Below are 18,839 nucleotides of genomic sequence, written 5' to 3'. Positions count from 1 at the left end.
GGGGAATTATTATATCCAGGCTGGATTTAACTGCCATTGGTGTCACCAGGACAGATCCAGTTGCACTGCGAGTCTTCAGCTGCTGACAACTCTTTCATTATGCTGTACTTAACACAGGCAGTTGAAAAATTTAGTCCACCAAAGACATACTTCTCCCCTCCCAAATTAACACACAAAATCCAGAATCATTGTCACATGATAAAAGAATGATTTATTAGAGCAACTTTATGATAAAATTATATAAAATAACAATTTGGTCTTTTAAAGACGTCCACAATATCACCTTGAAACAAAATGTACAGATACTGCCTATAATCCAAACAAAAATAAATTACAATTAAAAAAAAAAAAAAAAAACAAAAAACCAAAGCAGAAAAAAATCAGGGCAGGAGAAACAAATCAAAATTATACACAGCATTTCAAGAGGGTGTGGAAAAGAGAAAGTCATTAATTGATTCAAGTTATACCAATGTGTTTCAGCTTTACTCTCAGACAGATCAGCTTGCATTTGTGTTGCATGCAAATGGAATGATCCAGTGAACAGTTCAGAACAGCAGAATCAGCAGCATAACAACAGCAGAGAGTGAAATAGGCACAATTTAGCACAGGGCACATCAAAAGTGAACAGGTAGTTCTGTCTGGTCTTTGCAAAAGTTATACACATTTACTGAACTCCAAAAATAGCTAGTGTGATCTGCAAAACAAGAAAAAACTAGTAGAATCTTGCACTTAAATACTTTACACTTTTAAATCTTTTTTATTTTTGTCTCCTCTTTTTTTTCAGTAGGCTGTATGTAAACATTCTACTAGTTCTACCTTTACTAAAATACTCAAGGATGATGCAGGCATTCTTTTCTCCTGGAGTACCACCACAACATGACATCACCTTAGATACATTTAGGTCCTCGCTCACAAAGCTCGTACACATTCTCGCAGGAATTTACATTCACTCCATCAGAAGAGAGTAACAGGTTTTTACATTGGACAGCATCGAACTGAGAACATGGTTTTCAAGTATAGTGGAAGAGCTGAGGGCTGGGATTTTGAAAGGTGCTCATGGTGTCAGGCACCCAAGACATATGGAAACCCAAAAGGACCGGAGCACTTCCTTCCCTAAGACTTTGAAAATCGCACTCTTTGTTACATTTCTTTAGTCAGATACAAAACAAATGAAAGCAATATGTTATGAGAGCGACCCACGGGTCAGCGTCACCCCTACCAAGCTCAATGCAAAGCCCATCCATAGCTCACAGAAGCCAACAGGTATCTTACGCGCTGATCCTGGGCGACCCAGCCACACCACTGCACAGCTGTTACCGTCACACTGGAGTCACACAGAGGCATGTTTTCATGGTTGCATACAGTACTGCTTGTAAGAATGAACAATCAACGAAGGAGTAATAGTCAGGTGGCGGGCTCTTTGGCTTATCTGGAGCAGACAAGTGCAAATGGGGTGTGTACTTCAGAAGCCATGAATACAAGAAAAAAATATGTTGCATTTCATCATTGTCAAGCAAAACTGTTTTAAATGTAAAGATCCAAAGATGGATGTTGTATCAGGACACAGAAGCTTTTTATAGTTTGGCTGAGTCACAAATAAAACAAATCAAGCTGTGCATCCCCCCCCCCCCCCCCCGCTTCATACATGTTTCCAAATTATAAACAGACACCGATTATTGCATTCTTACTTGTCATTTGAAGAGCTACCATATTTTGTAGGTTGATTTAATTGATGTAAGGTGTCTGTCGGCTCTCCCACAAGTTCATAACAAAGCAACCAAGGAAGAAAATCCATCCCTGATGGGTTCATGAATGAAAGAATCAAGCAATTTTCAAGTGAAAGTAAACAGAAGTCCCATCAAGGACACATTGTAGAGAAACAAAATCCACTAGAGCATAGCCATGAAGATGTTGAAATGCGGGTAACAAATAATAATAGAAGTCAGATGTCTGAGTAATTCACGTGTCTCTAACAGCAACACCTTGTCTGTGAAGGTCCTTCAACTCCTAGTGAGTTGGGGTAGCACCTACTCGGTTCAAACCCTAACCAAGAAGGGCTTGAAAAATTTTGTCTCGTGTTAGGATTGATACCACCACTTACGATATTCATCAAGGACACAGTCAGGTATTTCAAGAAAAGACAAATCATAATAAATGATTGAACGAACACATTCAGATAGTGCATATATTACAGGCAGAAGAACATCAAGGGCAAATTCTTTTTTATTCTGCGTTCATCTACGTGAAATCCAGCAGATTTCTTCATGGAAGAGCATCTTCACACAAGCAGATGAGTCTTATAACCTATTGGAAATCTTTGAAGGATATTTGCACCTATTGTTTATCAGCCAGCATCCTGCACACTTAAAAGAATCCAATGGCCTGTTGGCATACTCGCATTTCGGGCCTGATTCCATTTCTGCTGAAATTGATAGAAAGCTCCTACTGGCTTCACCAGGAAAGCAATCACGGTCTTCGCTAGTAAGACTGAACACTTTGTGAGCATCCCTATTTACTTAAATGTCTTCAACAGGTTCCCACAGTTACAACATTCTAGCAGAAAAGCTCAGGTAACTACTGAAGCTAACTAAGGAATCCTCTACCCACCCCAAAACATAAAGTCAGCACACAAGAAGCAGTCAAGCTTGGGAAACCATTTTCACTGGTTAAACTACACACTGTGTGAGGGCAAAGTGGAACTCATCTGCTCACCTTTCCCAGTAAATTTATCCTCCACAGCTACGAAAGAGTTTCTGTACCTGATTCCTGTTTATTGACCAGGAAGAATGAAAAAGGAATCAATACAAGACAGAAAAAAACCTGGAAGCAAACATGTCTGGAAGAGATCCTCTCAAAAACAAAACTTTTGTCCTTAAAGCAACAAAAATTTCTTAGTGTTTTGCAGAAAGAAGACAAAACCCAACTTTTTTTAACAAGAAATTGCTCAGTGCAACTGCACATAATCCTTAGTGTTCTGGAGTATAACAGACCAAAAATAAAATCCAGACAAAAATCTCAAATGTACCAAGTGCTTGACACTGTTGAATAGTTTCTAGAGAATACCACTGAATGGTGGTCTTCAAGCACTTTTGCACTGAAGAAAACCTCATAACAGAACTAGCCATAAAGGTGGAGCTACATTTAAGTCATTATTTTTTTAGTGCTGTCAAGTGAACACCAGTTCACAGCAACTGTGCAATTAAGTTTATTACATGAGCCATTGGAACAGATGTTTTTAGCAATCATCTAATCGCAAACATCTTAGTCTTTGGCCCAGCCAAGAGCATTTGTAGCATATTGTAAAAAGACTGTATATTTGGGGGGGGGAAAGCAGCTTAAAGACAGGATACCAAAATCATGAAAATTTGGCAAGCTAAACAGTAAAATCTGACTTTTTGTACCTATCCCAAACTTTGGGCCTGAAACATCATCAAAAATAGTAACTGTATTAGTATGCTCTACATTCATGCCATTATTAACTTTTACACTTCCCAAGAGAAAACCAAAAGGTTTATTCTGTCTTGTTTTGGTTTTTGGACTGCAAAAAAAAGGATGCACAACTTCAGTGTGGCTACCTTTATATGATTGTTGAAAAAACCTTCTTACATAACTGTAGTTAGAGTTTCTCCTAGAAACCTGCAATATTGCATGATCATTCTGTTGGATTTGCACATTGATTCCAACAGAGTTTTAATACTTCACTTGTACACTTAAAAAAAAAAAAATCAAACAAATAAAACCAGAACAAATATAGTACCAAAAAAAAAGTGTTGTTTTTTAAATTGCGCCTCATTACAACTGAATAATTATAAATAGGCCAATGCAAGAACACTTTTGCTTCGGCAGTATTGAATGGAGTGTATGCAAAGCCTGTTTTCTTATGGCACACTGGAAGAATAAGTGAGTAATTTTCTAAAAATCAGTTTGCCTCTATGCTGAACATGTTCTGCTCCACAGTGCTAGTCTTGTTTAAAAGGCATACACAGACTTTCCATTCACCCTCACAGCATAGATTATTTTTTTTGTGCAACGTGTTAGCAATCTAAACAACTGCTCCACACAAACTGTCCACAAACCACTCATACACAACACTAATGCAACAGTAGATTACAATATGATAGCAATACAAAATATTGTATCAGATCACGTATTTCTCTCCATCTGGAATGAAATTCGAATCTTGTAAGCTAGAAGACCCACAGTTCGATTTCTGTGTGTAGTTCCTCATCTGTGCTGGGGACAAAGTCTCCAGTGTGGACCCAGAAGTGTTAGCAGTCCTGACCTTAGTGGCTGTAGATTGTTTAGCAGCAGCAGATGCTTTGTTACTGGCAACTACATCCAAGTTTCCAGTAGGGTCAACAATAGCATTTATGACTGGGGAAAAAAAAAAAAAGAGAGACATACATAGAAATTATTAGAAGTACTCATCAGAGTTTCTGAACAGAAAGTTGCTGCCTTCAGAATGAAGGCAGCAGAACTATAGGCAGTACTCTTGTTCCTTTCAGTCATGGTATTTTCTTCATCAGTACCTTCAGGCCTAAGCAGCTTTAACAAGCAAAACCTCTCCCAGACTGAAGCTACAAGGACACTCAACTTTCTGGTTAAATTGTAAAAGACAAACTACAGCAGCCAAATGGCAAGCTTTTTAGCAGGACCCCAGAATGATGCCTTTGTATTTCTATATGTCTTTATTAAGCTTCTAGATGATGCAAGAGCTTGTCTTGCCTTTTCTGTTGCACAGAGCTCTATGTGCAAAATTTAAGCCCAAAAAGCATAGCACAGCTTATTGGCTGAAAGAGCTCCTAAATATTATTTCAGCAGAACAGACCTTTGCCAGTTCATCTTATGGGAATATGCTAATTACCACAAAAAAGCATTTCCACAGCAACAGCTTTCACATTTCATAAGTCAACAATTTTCTTAAGAATTGGCAGCACCAGATATATCTACTGTTCATTCCATATGCACTCATCAGAGAGAGCTGTGCTAACAAACTAAACTTGTGCATCCTTGCCCAGCTTTCACTGGCAAATCAAGCCACATTGTTTTCTCTTGTGCAACTTACTGGCATTTGAGAGACAAAAAGAACATATTAAATGACCAACCTTCAAGCTGTTTTTGAACTCTCCTGAGCTCCTTCAGGATAGAACTGATTTCCTAGAAACAAAAGCATCAGAATGGAAAATTAAGCAACAAAGTACTCAGCAGATGCTGGAATCTAGTCTTACTCCTTCTGCCTTATCTGATCAAGAAAATTCAAAGTCAGTTCCAACTGTGCTTGCTTAACAGAAAAGACAAAGCTACTATCTGTACCAAGGGGCATTTGGTCAGTACACAGGGACCTCTGCTCTGCATCATTTCAGCAAGTGCTACAGAACCACCCAGTTCACAGCCACAGTGGTTTTTAGATTTGAAATGCTAGCCAGATCACCTGTACAAAGGCTCCTCCACATCCTCCTTAATATCAAATACATTAAGGTATTTGTAAACTCAGCTCCAAGACCAGACAAAGCAATTGGCCACATACATACTCCTGCAGCACCAAGCTACACATGTCCTGCACACTGTTACATGTATGCTTAGCACTAACCGTATTTGCTGGGTCTACAACTGAAGCTGTGGCAACCACATGGTAGGTGATGCTTTGGCAGATGTTTAAATGAGGCCTAATGACCCTGAACTTGAACATCTGTTAAGGAACTGGGTCTTTGAAGATGAATCACAAAGGGACAAGGGAAGAGTTTGGTTAAACACAACAGCTAAAGACCTCACTTTGTAGCACTTCGAACAGCAACAAAAAACAGCAGTTCAACACATCCAAATGGACTAGAAATTTCAGAAATGGATTTGAGAAGGGCCAGAGCCTGTTGTTTCAGTTTCTTAAAAAGCTTGCATGGATGAAAGCCCTCAGTATTTCACTTGTTTGCATGGTCTTACCTTATTTGATGTCTTCAGAATTGGCACTTCATTTTCTGAATTAATTTTGGCCTCCATCTCCTCCCACGCCCTTTCTGAGTTTTGAAACAGAATCCTGCAGCACAAGAAGTGGACCAGGCCTTAAAATTGCTATCCAAAAGCTCCTTGTTTAAAAGACTTAATTATCACAAGATGTGGCAACAAAGGAGATTAGCGGATTAGCAACCCAACAAAGCGCCTTTCGGCTGATTTAGGAACAATCCAAAGTCCTTCCCTAACTGATGTCTTCTAGAGCAACAACAAGCTTTGAAGAGATTTCACAAGCTTGGTGACCTGCAGGCTTTCCAAGAGCCTTGAGACAAAGAAGGAAAGAGGAGACAACCCACTAATTTTCTGCTGTATCTTTGCACAGGCAATATTTCAAAGTTAAGGCATCAACAGGCATTGCGAACCCAGCATTAAAATTCAAAAGGCCAAGCATACGAGGAAGAGAGATGGCAAATAATCATATTACCCGTTGTACACTACAAACATGGTTTCCTACATCTAGATTTCCTGCATCTCAATAACAAGATTTTCTGAAGAGACAATGCATTGTCTTCCACAAGCAGCAAGTCAACAAACTGAGCAGCCAGTCAACATTTCAGGCCAGGGACAAAAAAATTACTTACTTCATTTTTTCAGCTAGGTTTTCTGTATTTTCACGGATTGTATGTGATAACTGGGACACTGGGTTCAACATCAGATTGTCAAAGATTACCTAAAATATAAAGGCAAATCAGAGAACTTTCAGCAAAAGTGCATATTACAAAACTAGAAATTTTTTACAGTAAATAATCTCCACTGAACGATCTTCATCTGTGAGGATGGTATTTGAAGCTCAAGGGAGATTAAGATGATGTGCAGCTTTGCTGCAGCACTTTGGCAAAAAGATTAATACCACCCGTTCAGATTTTTTTTTTCTAGAAACAGAGATGTCTTCAGTAACATAACTATTTAAGCATTTCTGAAAGAAAACACTTAAGACTTCCCAAGCCTTACAGGTACCTCCAACAAAAAAACCCCAAAAGCCAAATCACAACACAAGAAGTCCCACAAGCAGTCTCACTGAAACCATCTAATGTGATTTATATGAGTTCAAGCCACCTTCACAGACAGGTATTCCACCATGTTACATTCTGCTTTATTAAAAACAACAAAACACCAAACCCCAAATATTCAAGTCCTGTGTCTCAGCAGAGACCCCAGGCTTCTGCCAGGAAAGCCTGGAGGCACCCTGAACCTGTGCCTTTTATTCAGCCTTGGCACATCTCTACAGAAGAGTGAGGGATTGCTTCAAGTCAGACACAGGACAGGATCAGTACCAGTGACTCAGCCCAAGCTTCCCCTCCATCTGCTTGTCTCAGTCACATTCCCCCCTTTCAGAGCAGAAGAGTGACTGTCCTGGAGCCCAGCTCCCCCCTCCTGCCTGTGCTGCTTCCCCGAGCCTCTGCCCCAGCTCTTCCTTCCCAAACAGAGGCAGCAGGCAGAAAGCAAGCAGAAGCAACAGCTGAGTATGGCATCAGCAGCCTGCTCCTCTGCTCTCCAGCAGCAGTGCCCTGGTACACCCCTTACCCCAATCATCACCCCCAACCTCAAGTTTCAGGCCAGGCTTCCTCACCCTTCAGGCAGAAAGCAAGCAGAAGCAACAGCTGAGTATGGCATCAGCAGCCTGCTCCTCTGCTCTCCAGCAGCAGTGCCCTGGTACACCCCTCATCCCAACATCATCCCCAACCTCAACTTTCAGGCCAGGCTTCCTTACCCTTCAGCATCATCCCAGTAATTTCCAGGTTCCCATGCTCTCTCTGCCCAGAAGAACTGCATCAAATTGCATATGTAGGAGGGAATAACACAGAACAAGTGGCTTGCTGTCTGCACAGCACAGCACGCCAGCTGTGCTACAGCTCTCAAGCCCAGCTGCAAAAACTCCTCATAAGGTCCAGATTCTGCTACTGCTGCTCCATGGGCAGCTCTAACCAGGATGCCAGTTGCAGAAAGGTAAGGTGTCATTAAACTATTGGTGCTGCACATTTCAAAGTTGAGATTTTTGTGGTTTTCTTTAAGATAGAAGTGAAATAGCCCAAGTGGGCTCTGACACTAAATGCCTCCTCCCAAACAACAAGTGACCAAGACTCAGGTTTTAGTGGAGTTTTACACAAGAGTGTAAAATATACTTCCAGTCAGTATTGGCAAGAAGGGTGATTCTGTTCCTCCTTTTCTCTTTTTTAAACACTGTCTCTATACCTAGAAGTCAGGGCTCTTGAGAAGTGCTTTTTTTTTTGAGTAGCTTCCTTTGGCAGCTTAGAAAGAGCAGGTATATGTAATGCAGCTTAAAGTAACGTCATATATAAAGTAAAGAAAAAGGTGGCCTGCCTCCTCACGGTTTCTTGTCCTCGTTTTTCGTGAGGGATCCTCTTCTCTGTTATCATTCATATTTTGGTCAAAATCCTTCAGTTGCACTGATCCCGGAGGCACTTTCTGGTAGTTCAGACTTGCTTCTGGAATGTGCTGCACCAACTTGGAAATAATGAGTAATGAGTCATTAAAAATTAGTAGGGAAGGAGGCACACAGGCACTCACAGGTATTGCACATTTTCAGGCAAGCCCCAGAGGAACACGGATTAATTTAAGTATTGTTCAGACAGGTATGGGTTCCTAAGCAAATTACTAGACCCCAATCCTGCACACATCTACCCACTGGAGTCATCCTACAAAACTCAGTGGGGCTATTCCACTTTACAATGCAGCATGTAGTTGAAAAGTACATCTTTGCCTTTTTTGAATTTAGGCTAAAACTCAAAAAGGCCCTGTTTTTCTATCTTATGTTTTAATATATCAATACAACATTAAAGACACACTAAAATTAACCAGGAACCATTTAGTAACACATGGAGGAGATGAAAAAGCAACAGAAAACCACAGACAATGCAAATAATTAACAGGAAGAACAGAAAAGGCAAGACTTTTGCTCCTGTTTGGTTGACTGACAGACAAAAACTCTAAAAGAAGAGGAGGAAAATAACGTGACAAGACAGAGATACAAAAATAATGCGATGGAAAGTGCACCTGAGATGGATATGCCAGCCGAAAAGATCTACGAGCAATCTGTGTTAAAACAGAAACAAAGAGATCAATGCTAGTGAATGACTGTGATAGCAAGTATCAAAAAGAACACACGGTTTGGGGTTATTTTGGGTTGACGTTCCCAAAAGCGCATTCCTGAGGGCCAGCACTCAATGCCCACCCCCCACATGCGCTGAAGCCCATGTTGGTCCTGGTCACCAACCAGTTCTGCAGAGGTGGTCTCGGGCAGCTCCCCAGTTACTTTGAAAGGGACTGTGCTGAGTGAAATCCAGCAGCCCTCCAAGCACAGAGAATGGGCTAAACATACAGCCCAGGAGGCTCTTTGGTTGGCAAAGCACACAGTTCTTGCGAGGAAACCATGTGCCATCCAAGGTCCAGGCTCCCCACACTCTATACAATAGCACTTGGGTTATACACAAGCAGAAGGTATGAGATATTATGGTACAGGGGCACAACAGCCAAAATGTTTAGCTAATAAGTTTCTCTTTTTTAAGCATCCTTTAGTGAAGTGCAGAAACAGTAAGTTTGCAGCAGTGAAACAGCATCAGAAGGGAATGAGATACTCCTACAGTCCAGCAGTTTGCAGCACAAACAGTTTAAAACACACTAAGGGCAGCACCTGCTCCCCCATCACCAGGAGGTTTTCACATGTGACCTGGTCTGTTCTCATGCTTTCTGTTCTGTCACATCCGTAAGCATTTCTTCTTGTCATACCAATGCTCATACCACGTATGTTAAACAACAACTTAACAAACATAATTGGGCTCGTAAATTTTTCATATATCATTACCGACTTTAAAAAAGATCAAGCAAAAGAAGTTTGCACAGGGATAAAATTTGCAGAAGTGGCCAGTGATTTGGGATGACCCACTTGACTCTGCTTGCAGCAGTTCAGCCTTCAATCTGACTGCTCGGCTCTGCAGAAAGCTGGGTCCTGTAAAACCTACACACCCACAACCCAAGGCATCCCAAACAAACCACGGCCTTGGTAAACGTGAAGGTTTCACCCTTGCTGGACCCTTTTTTTGGTTTGATTGGGGTTTTTTTTTTTTTTTGCTTAATTTGTGGCGGTTAATGTTGTCCCCTTGCTGGACCCTTTTTTTTGTTTGATTGGGGTTTTTTTTTTTTTTTGCTTAATTTGTGGCGGTACTCAGCTCACTATGTCAGGGATCTAGGATATTATATACTGTAGAGTCGAGAGCAACAGAACCAACCAAAAATACCCCAAACATGCACTGGGGAACTGAAAACCTCCCTGACAAAAATCCAAGCCAGCACTGGACCTGAAAGGATAGAATATGAAGAATAAGGTTTAAACCTAAGGCTCCACCTTAACTTTCAAGAGAATACTCATTATTTTAATCTTTAACCAAACTTCATAATAAAAGTATTTTAAAAAACAGTTTATTTGAGGCTGAGAAATGCTGTGCCGCACACTAGTCCAAAGTGAAGCTTGTAGTATAACGCTAAACTTTCAAAGGTGATCCCAGCATCAGCACTTATTTTTCCTGCATTTTTCTGCACTTTATTAGAATAGGTATAAATATTTATAGTAGAAAATCAAGAGCTAGCAGAATGGCATACAACACTGAGAGCCACAGCAGTACAAAAGACAGTCACAGACAGCAAAGATTTCTTATTCACGTATTTCTTTTTATCACATGTTTCAATACATTACTATTGTAACTACAGTAGCTATTTCTCATCGCTGTGTCCTTTCCTAGAATATTTAATATAAAGTTGTTTAATAAACACTCACAAAATTCAGTGTTTTGCATCACACACACTGATCTTCCAATATTTCCTAGTAACTTCCCTACATTAAGCCAAAATAATTATTTTAGCACAGATTCAGCAGCACCCACACTGAGGGAAGCATGTCCGCTGATTCTAGTCCAATTCCAAAGATATAATGTGTGTTTATTAAACCCACATCAGTTTATATTACTCCCATTCATAACATGACCCCTAAGATGCGCAGTTCGGGATCTTGAGCTATTCAGGATTCATCTCTACGTCTCAGCATTCCCAAGTAGAAATTCCTACTGACTTAACCTGTTCCTGGCTATCGCTACCATAAAGGCAGCTCCACTGATGCATGGTGGCATTTTGGGGGTAACTAAAGGGCCTCCCAGCCGCTAGCCCTGCTGAAATCACGATGCTATCCAGTTAAAAGCCTTTATGGTTGAACACACCAAAGGTTGTGGCTCCTGATCTATCCTCACAGGCTCCTACCAGTGTTTCTTCATTTACACCACTGTAAGATCTGAAAAACTGCTCTAGCAGTGGTACTGCCAGGAACATCACCTACAGAGTGACACAGCCCTACACTGGCTCTCTGGACTTCTGTGCGGGGGCTGACTGGCATGTTCCACACAGCAGCGCTGCAAAGCCACATCGCAGAGAAACCCGCAGTTTGCCTCGGTCCAAGCAATCCTGGCCAACCATTCAGCACCACTACCATGAAATCTGGAGCCCATCATTTTGCACAGAGTAGAAACACTGTGTTTTGCAGGTGTCCTTCCTCCTCTAGCAGCAGGAAACATCCCTCTGTATATCCTGACTTATGGCTACACCATTCAGTGGCACTCAACAAAGCAGGCACGCTGCTTCTCTGCCAGTCAGAAGTACGGTAGATTTGTCACCTTAACTGCTCAAAAAGAATAATACAAAAGGTAGTTTTGCAGGTGTGGCACTTGCACGGAAACAAAGCAATACAACACTTTCTCTCAGAGCCTGAAGTTATTGCAAAACACTTGTGCATTGCAGCTCCAAACAGCCCCAGGAAAAAACCCCTCCCTGAGCAGGCTGCAGCCGACCTCCGCCTAACACAAGCAGACACACTCGCCTGATTTTCTGGGTATCTCCATAAACTTCTGCTTTGCACCTTCAGTGATGATCACGAAGCCTCAAAGGACTCTCTTGACAGGGCAACAAGTTTGGTTCTCAGCTTTGCACCCCGCTTAGGACAGGTCTGCAATTCTTGCAGCAGTCAAAGACAACAGAGAGCCAAGAGGCCCATGTGAACAGCAGATCAAGAGAGCTGTGTATTTTTTTAAGCCCACACTGGTGGTAGCCAGGAGGGAATCTGGATTTACACAACAGCAAAGGCAATTTTGCTTTAGCAGCTGGAACCTCCTGGTGACCTTGCAGCCAAGTTTGAGCAGAGCTGAGTCCCTGCGCTGTGGCACTGGTGAGCCAAATTAAGGAATTGCCTCTCTCCTTCCCACTCCAGTGCAAACTGTCTTACACAGTTCCAGAGGAAGCCACAACTTCAGGGAAGAGCTGGAGGACAGCACTTCCCAAGCAGACTGCCCTTCTCCTTGCCCACGCCGCTGGCTGGACAGCAGAGTCCCTGCTCTCACCCATCAATACACAGATGGAGGAAAGGGATTCAAGAAACGCCTGGACAGCGTTTTAATGGCCCTGGCAGAAGGGACACAGCAGAGGTACAAAATACACAGCTGATACAGAGCACAAAGCCAGAGCACGCAGCAGTGCATTGTCTGAAACAAGAAGGGAGGCTGAGGCTCCCTGGTACAGCAGCAGGGCATGCCCACCCCATCCTGCTCCTCAGATGCAAACTTCAGGAACCAAAGTCAGACTAAAGGCCATGAGATCTGTAGGAAATAATACGAGAAATCTAACATTTTGACACCAGTGCTGTCCTGCTTCCTGGAGGCATATTAAGGATGCCCCCAACAAAAGCCAAACCTGCCTATACTCAACGTATCTCTCGATCCATGCAGCCTGCTCCCACCTCTTGCAAGGCCAGCTGTGGCACAGGGGAGGGCAAAATAAAGAGTGCCCTAAATAGGCTGCAGTGAATCTTTCTGCTGGTGTCTTTGGGGGGTGGGGTTGAGGTTTTTTTTAATGCTGCAGTAACTGGGGATGGTGCCCTGGGCTCCCACCGCAACCATACCCCGTATACTTTCTCACATTCAGAGGGAGAGATTTCTGTCTTTCGGGATCTTACCTCTTCTCTCGCTGATATGGTGGAAGCAGGAGTGTTGGGCACAGAGCTGAGGGAGGTGCTTGGTCCCGTCCCCGATGAACTCTGTGAGTCCCCATCTCCAGCAACATCGTGAATCTCTCGTGCTAGGATGGCCACATCCTTCACCAGGGTCTGACTGAGTCTGAAGCATAGGGCATGCAGCAGAGCCATTAGGAGACATGACACAACAAGCCTCACACTCATAAAATATAAAAGGAGCCGCCACCAAAAGTTTTCATGAATTATAACCTCTGCAGAGGCTAGGGAAAGCAGTTATTTTGGGAGGGTGCCTTGGCAGGGTGCCAAGGAATACTCTGGTTACATAGAAGAGGAGCAAAATAAATCCACTCCCCTCCTGAACCCAGCTTCAAAGTGAAGATTTGATAAAAAGCAAATTCTAGTGACTACACATTACCAGAAAGTATTGGGAGACAATCCATAAAGAAGCGTTATGTTATTGCTTCCCCACCCATCCACTCTACTTCCTTCCTTCTACATTTTTTTAAGAGAACACAGCCACTTTTTCTCCTTGAGACTTCTTTCTTTTCCCTTAAAAAGCCCATCCAAATAAAAGTTTTTTACTTTATTACTTAAATAATAAAATTTCAAACTCTCTTTCCTTCTCCTTTGTGGTTTATAGACTGTAAATCAAAGTACGCCTCCACGTTCTCCAGAAGGGCTGAGGGATTACCTGGGTAAGCATGGCATACCTTAGATAGATCCAGTTTTCGGAAATCAAAGCTTGAAACTTCAAGCCCCTTGACAGCTATCCAGTTAACACTCAGCGATTGCAGAGCTCTGCTCTCCTTGCTCTAGATCTCAAAAAAAGTTTCTAAGCCTCTGGATTGTTGCTAGCAGAGCTTAAAAAAAAAACCCCTTCAGACCAGAAGTAGCTGTTGTGGCAATTTTAAAGAATTTTAAAGAAAAGCTTTTAAGAGGAAAAAAAAAAATCTTCCAGCTAGCTAGCTTCATCTGAAAGACATTTTCTTCTTTTAATTTGAAACAGTTTTATTACATTGCTGGTTGCTGGGTGTCAGTTCATCAAAACATTTCCTCGGAAGGAAAATGCATAATTGAAATAATAAAATGCAGTTTGACTGCCTGCCTAAGGTGCCCCTCTTTGTGCTGGTTTGGATAAAGCTGTCACTATGTCACTTAGTGTAAACAAGTGGCCTTATCCCTTTTAACTCTCTCCGACTCCTCTAAACCCCTCCCAGTTAATTTGGGAGCAGCAACGGAAATCAGAACTGCAATTATGAAGCAGACTCTGTGACTGAGCCCTGAAACATGCAGCGGCAGACAAGTCTGACGCAACCATTTATTTATAGCTGCTGCAACCCAAAGCGCTCTCCCGCACTAGGAACGCTGCTCAGAGGGAAGCCAGCATCTCCCACACGCACACTTTGTGTGGTGCAACTAATGCAGCCTGGTTTGAAGGCTGACACACCTTCTAGCAGCCTGACAGCAATGTTCACGCAAGAAAATCCTTTTCAAGATCAGTGCAGCAAGCAACAAGCCATGACCTGGAAATGCTGACCAAAAGCAGACAGAAGACGGCTTCCTCAGTCGAAAGTATTTTAAGTATGGCCAGTACAATGGAAGACCAGTATTTCTGGAAAGTTGGCATAACACAGTTGCATATTAGACATGTCAAACCTCAAATGCCACTGTTTAAAAAAAGAATCTATTTGCTTTACTGCTAAGGTCCTCCAGGCAACCACCAGACCACCAGTATACAATAGGTCCCGTATCCAGGAACATCAAGCTAAGCAACAACTCATTTATACACGGGGCCCAGACAGATTTTCTTGTTTGGATTCAATTGTGCCAAGAAAAGAGGTTTCTGCCCCGCAGCGACTGATTACTCCTCCCTCACTGACTTCAGGCAAAGCAGCCTGAAGTTTACATATTCAATCTTTGCTAATCCATTTGACTTCCTCTGCAAAGAATTAGGACAGTTCACACCAACCACTGCCTGCACAGTGACTTCCAGCAGAAAGCAGAGATAAGCAGGTACAGACAGTTACATCTTTCAACAGGCTTGGAGCTAAAACAGGATACCCGTCCACATCTTGAACAAGAAACAATCCAACATATAACCCAGTTTCCCTGCACCTTGGCCATTTTCTAGAGAGCCTAACACAGGCTGTAAAGCTTCATGAAAACCTTTCAAGTCTGAACATACCGATGTTCAGAAATGAAGGAGATGGGGGGACACACGACAGGAGAGAGTGCCTTTCCTTCTACCTCCACAACTGGGTTTATTTTGAACACCCAAAAAAATTCAATCTGGTTTCAGCATGTGGGTCACTACATAAAGCCCCACCTCACCTGGCTATTTCTGCTATCTCTGCTGTTTGCGCCATGAAGTTGTAGGGGTCAGGGTGGTCATCAAAATCTTCATCGTCATCTGTTTCTCTGCCGTTGTGTTTCTGCTTGCTCAGCCCAGAGCCACGTATCCTTGGTGTTTGTGTTGCTGTTGAAGTATGGGAGCGTTTGTGTTTAGGGGAGCTGTGATTTGAGCCATATTCCTCCTCCGAAGTAGAAGTGTAATCTGAACCCTGTTGTCTCCGCCTTGATGCTTATAAAAAATGAATTGGTTTCAGATTGAGGAAAGTAGTGAAGAATAACTACAAAAGGGCAAAAAGGTAAGATAAAACTAGCCCAAGAACACAAGAAAAAGAGAGTTTCTGTGCAGATATTAACTATAAACAGCACAGTATTGGAGCTTATATCAAAGTTGAGCACTTCTGTGGCTCCCATTCCCTATACAAATTTGGAGTGGGAAATTCCAATGGAAAAGCAAAATGACCGCATTAACAACTCCAATGTAGTAAATTACCACAGACCTGCGTTTCCATGCACAGAAGCTCTGTGTATAGTAGCACGTGTTTCAGATTCCTCATAGTCCCACAGCAGTCCTTTTCTAAAAAGAGCCCAATTTTCAAGCTTGCAGACACCTTACCAATTAGCTGCGAGTACAAGCAGAAAGAGGTTTTTTTGAGTGAAGAACAGACTATGGTGCTTCAAGAGTCCACACCCGCACGTCCACCTCCTGCCTTGCAAGTCACCATTAATGACACTCTACAAGAAAGAGTGTTCACGCCACTGGAGCCAAGTGGAAGCTGTCCACTTATCCCACTGCTTCTGCAGATCTGTAGACAACCAGGTCCTCCTTGCATGGGAAGTATCAAGATGTCCTTATTTGAAAACTGGGCTCCCGGTGTTCACTCCCTCACTACGCTCTCTACAGATACCGCTTCATTCCCTTCCATCCTGCCCTGGAGAATGAAGACCCACCAAACACAGAACCAGCTGACTTATTCAAAATTACAACACCTAAAAGCTTCACTGTGTTACTAAGATTATTATAATGCTGAAACACTGCAAGAGAATTAAGCCAGCATCATATATCATACAAACAAAAATAAATAAGCTGGCATACAAGATGCAGAGGCAGAAGCTTTTTCACTGCATAGTGAAAAAAGTATTCCTAGACATTGCTATGTCAGCTATAGCTATATAAATGTCTTGGTTTAGGATTAAAACATATACACAGAAAAAAAAAATTGCTCATATTCCACAAGCAGAGAGATCTTTTTTTTTTTTTTAAACAGATTTAGCATCAAGAGGTCACGCTGCCATTGAACAGCAATTTTCAAATGAAGAGCCTGATTTTCCATCCCTGTATGCCAAGGGAAATCAGAATCAACTCTCTCAGTACCATTCAAATTACACTGAGTAAACAAATTGTGTACACAGAGGAGCAGGGGAGACAGGCCTTGGCTCTCAGAATTGGCAACTTGGATTATTCTGATGTTATCTGTGTGTTTCACATAAAGTTACTTCAGATAGCCTGACAATCTACTGGCATTTCTTGTCTCATGGCTAGATAGTTCATTCTGTTCCTCTGTTAGCAAGATTAACTTTCGCCCACTTGGAAGAGTTGGAAACCACTGCAGTTAGCTAAACGCTGTAAGAAATCCTTGAATAAATCAGCCACATCTGACTCCTTACTCCCAAGGCTTGACACTCAAGATTTCAAGGGTTATTGTATCATGCTAAAAAAATGTCTTGATGGCACAGTGCAATAGTTCAGTTTATCAACATTTCACTTTGGTTCCAGGAACAGGGTGCTAGGTGTTGATCACTACATTGGTAATAGCATTAGTACAGGAACATGCATCACACACTTGGTGCAGCACGATGAAGCATGCGGAACACTAGTACACTTAGAGCTTGCGCAAGGTCCACAATCCTATCAAGGAATTAGGAGGTTAGTATTTTAAGAGCAGCTAATTCAGAGAAAGGATTAGCATCATCTGCTGCAACTATGCACAAGGAAAGGTGTTAGCATGCTGCTACAGAGCTCTGGAAATCAAAAACCAATTCATTTAAACCAAGAACTGGCCAACACTTATCATTTTTCTCCAAATGATTTGAAGTCTGCAGTCCAAAGGCAGAGGGAGTGCGAAGAGTGCCTCCTGTTCGGAAAACTCTGACCACATTATTTTGCTTTAGATTTGGTATAGTTTAACAAGTCAATAATAGCATCATCTCAAAAAAGGCAAGAGAAAAGACTGTACATACTCTTATTCACATTCTGATTTACATGCATATACAAAGGTGTGAGGAAAAAAATCATTAAAATAAAACAAGCTGGATGCACTAGAACAATACAAATCAGAACAAGCAGCAAATAACATTTTTAGCATGCAATAAAAATGAATACTGCAAGAAGGATGACTATTTCAACTGTACGAAAATATACGAAAAGGACACATCCAGAACTCTAAGACCCCTTACAAAAGAACAGATATGCTGAAAATAGCATCCCTCTCAACAGGCCTGAGAAACCAGCCAAAGGGGTTCTTCCTGTCCTTTTGGCTCCCCATCATTCCTAAAAACCTAAGCAAACAGAACTGCTTTGCCACATCTACAGCAGGTCAAGAACGATGGGCATAGACCCAGACTTAGACCAAAGGTTTCAGGGCCAATCTCTGACAGTCTGCCATTGTTCTCACCACTTAATTAAAGGCTGGTTTCAATATGACAAATGTTGATATTGCAAGAGTCTGTTGAGTGCACAGCTACAGGGCAAGATAGCCCTCAAACCTCCACCTGGATGGGAAACATGACTGTGCACCTGCCTTACCTATCACACAAGCGAATGAAAACACACAGTAGCGGGAATCTCTTGGGGCAATCACTGTGTAGTGTCCAGCTCCAGATTTGTGTTTACAGGAGGAACAAGGGTACAGCCTTTACAACACAGAGACATTTATTTCTTGTTCTCCTGATTCAGATGCCTTCAGACCTGCCACCTTGCACATCAGCTGTCATCAACACCATTATAAGCTCTCTTGGAGCAAACTTTGAATCTTGGAAATCAAAGAAAAACAGAACAGAATTCCTTGTAGCACTGGAAAGACATTAAATTCTACGTTTTTAACAGAAAAATGGCTAACATGCTCCTGTCAAACGGCAACTGGCTGTTCAAAAAAACAAAGTCACTGGAAAAAAAAAAAAGAAAAATAGCTAATTGCAATATCCTCACAGACAACACCACAATAATATCTCACTGGATATGAGAGATGCTCTGCTGTCTCCAAACCCAGAGGAAATCTCAACCTCTGTACTGCTCGTTAATACAGACGTTTGTACTCACCAATGTAGTGCTCGTATTACTCAGATACCAATCCTTGGCAACTATGCACAGTCTATAAATCAGGAAGAGAGGAATAGGGTAGGAACATAAAGTATGAGCACTTACTGGATGAGGAAGAGTACTTGACACTGCTTGAAC

The 18,839-nt window shown here is 42.0% G+C and overlaps 1 protein-coding gene across 1 annotated transcript in view; it reads right to left on the bottom strand.

Moving 5' to 3' along the window:
* Positions 1-3,645: 3,645 nt before the first annotated feature.
* The window catches only part of CEP170B (centrosomal protein 170B), a gene marked incomplete at its 5' end in the record, with an annotated part of 26,375 nt that continues 11,181 nt past the window's right edge, over positions 3,646-18,839 (bottom strand). Inside the window, 10 exons of the mRNA XM_010076998.1 lie at positions 3,646-4,374; positions 5,106-5,157; positions 5,938-6,031; positions 6,588-6,676; positions 8,329-8,472; positions 9,022-9,060; positions 13,016-13,175; positions 15,365-15,509; positions 18,293-18,295; positions 18,807-18,839. The exon at positions 18,807-18,839 is cut by the window's right edge and continues 1,728 nt beyond it. Coding sequence (XP_010075300.1) covers positions 4,139-4,374; positions 5,106-5,157; positions 5,938-6,031; positions 6,588-6,676; positions 8,329-8,472; positions 9,022-9,060; positions 13,016-13,175; positions 15,365-15,509; positions 18,293-18,295; positions 18,807-18,839 — 995 coding nt within the window. The remainder of the gene's footprint in view (positions 4,375-5,105; positions 5,158-5,937; positions 6,032-6,587; positions 6,677-8,328; positions 8,473-9,021; positions 9,061-13,015; positions 13,176-15,364; positions 15,510-18,292; positions 18,296-18,806) is intronic.

The sequence above is a fragment of the Pterocles gutturalis genome, unplaced genomic scaffold (assembly GCF_000699245.1).
Source record: "Pterocles gutturalis isolate BGI_N339 unplaced genomic scaffold, ASM69924v1 scaffold14723, whole genome shotgun sequence".
Taxonomy (NCBI): domain Eukaryota; kingdom Metazoa; phylum Chordata; class Aves; order Pterocliformes; family Pteroclidae; genus Pterocles; species Pterocles gutturalis.
This window is presented reverse-complemented; position numbering and strand designations above follow the sequence as displayed.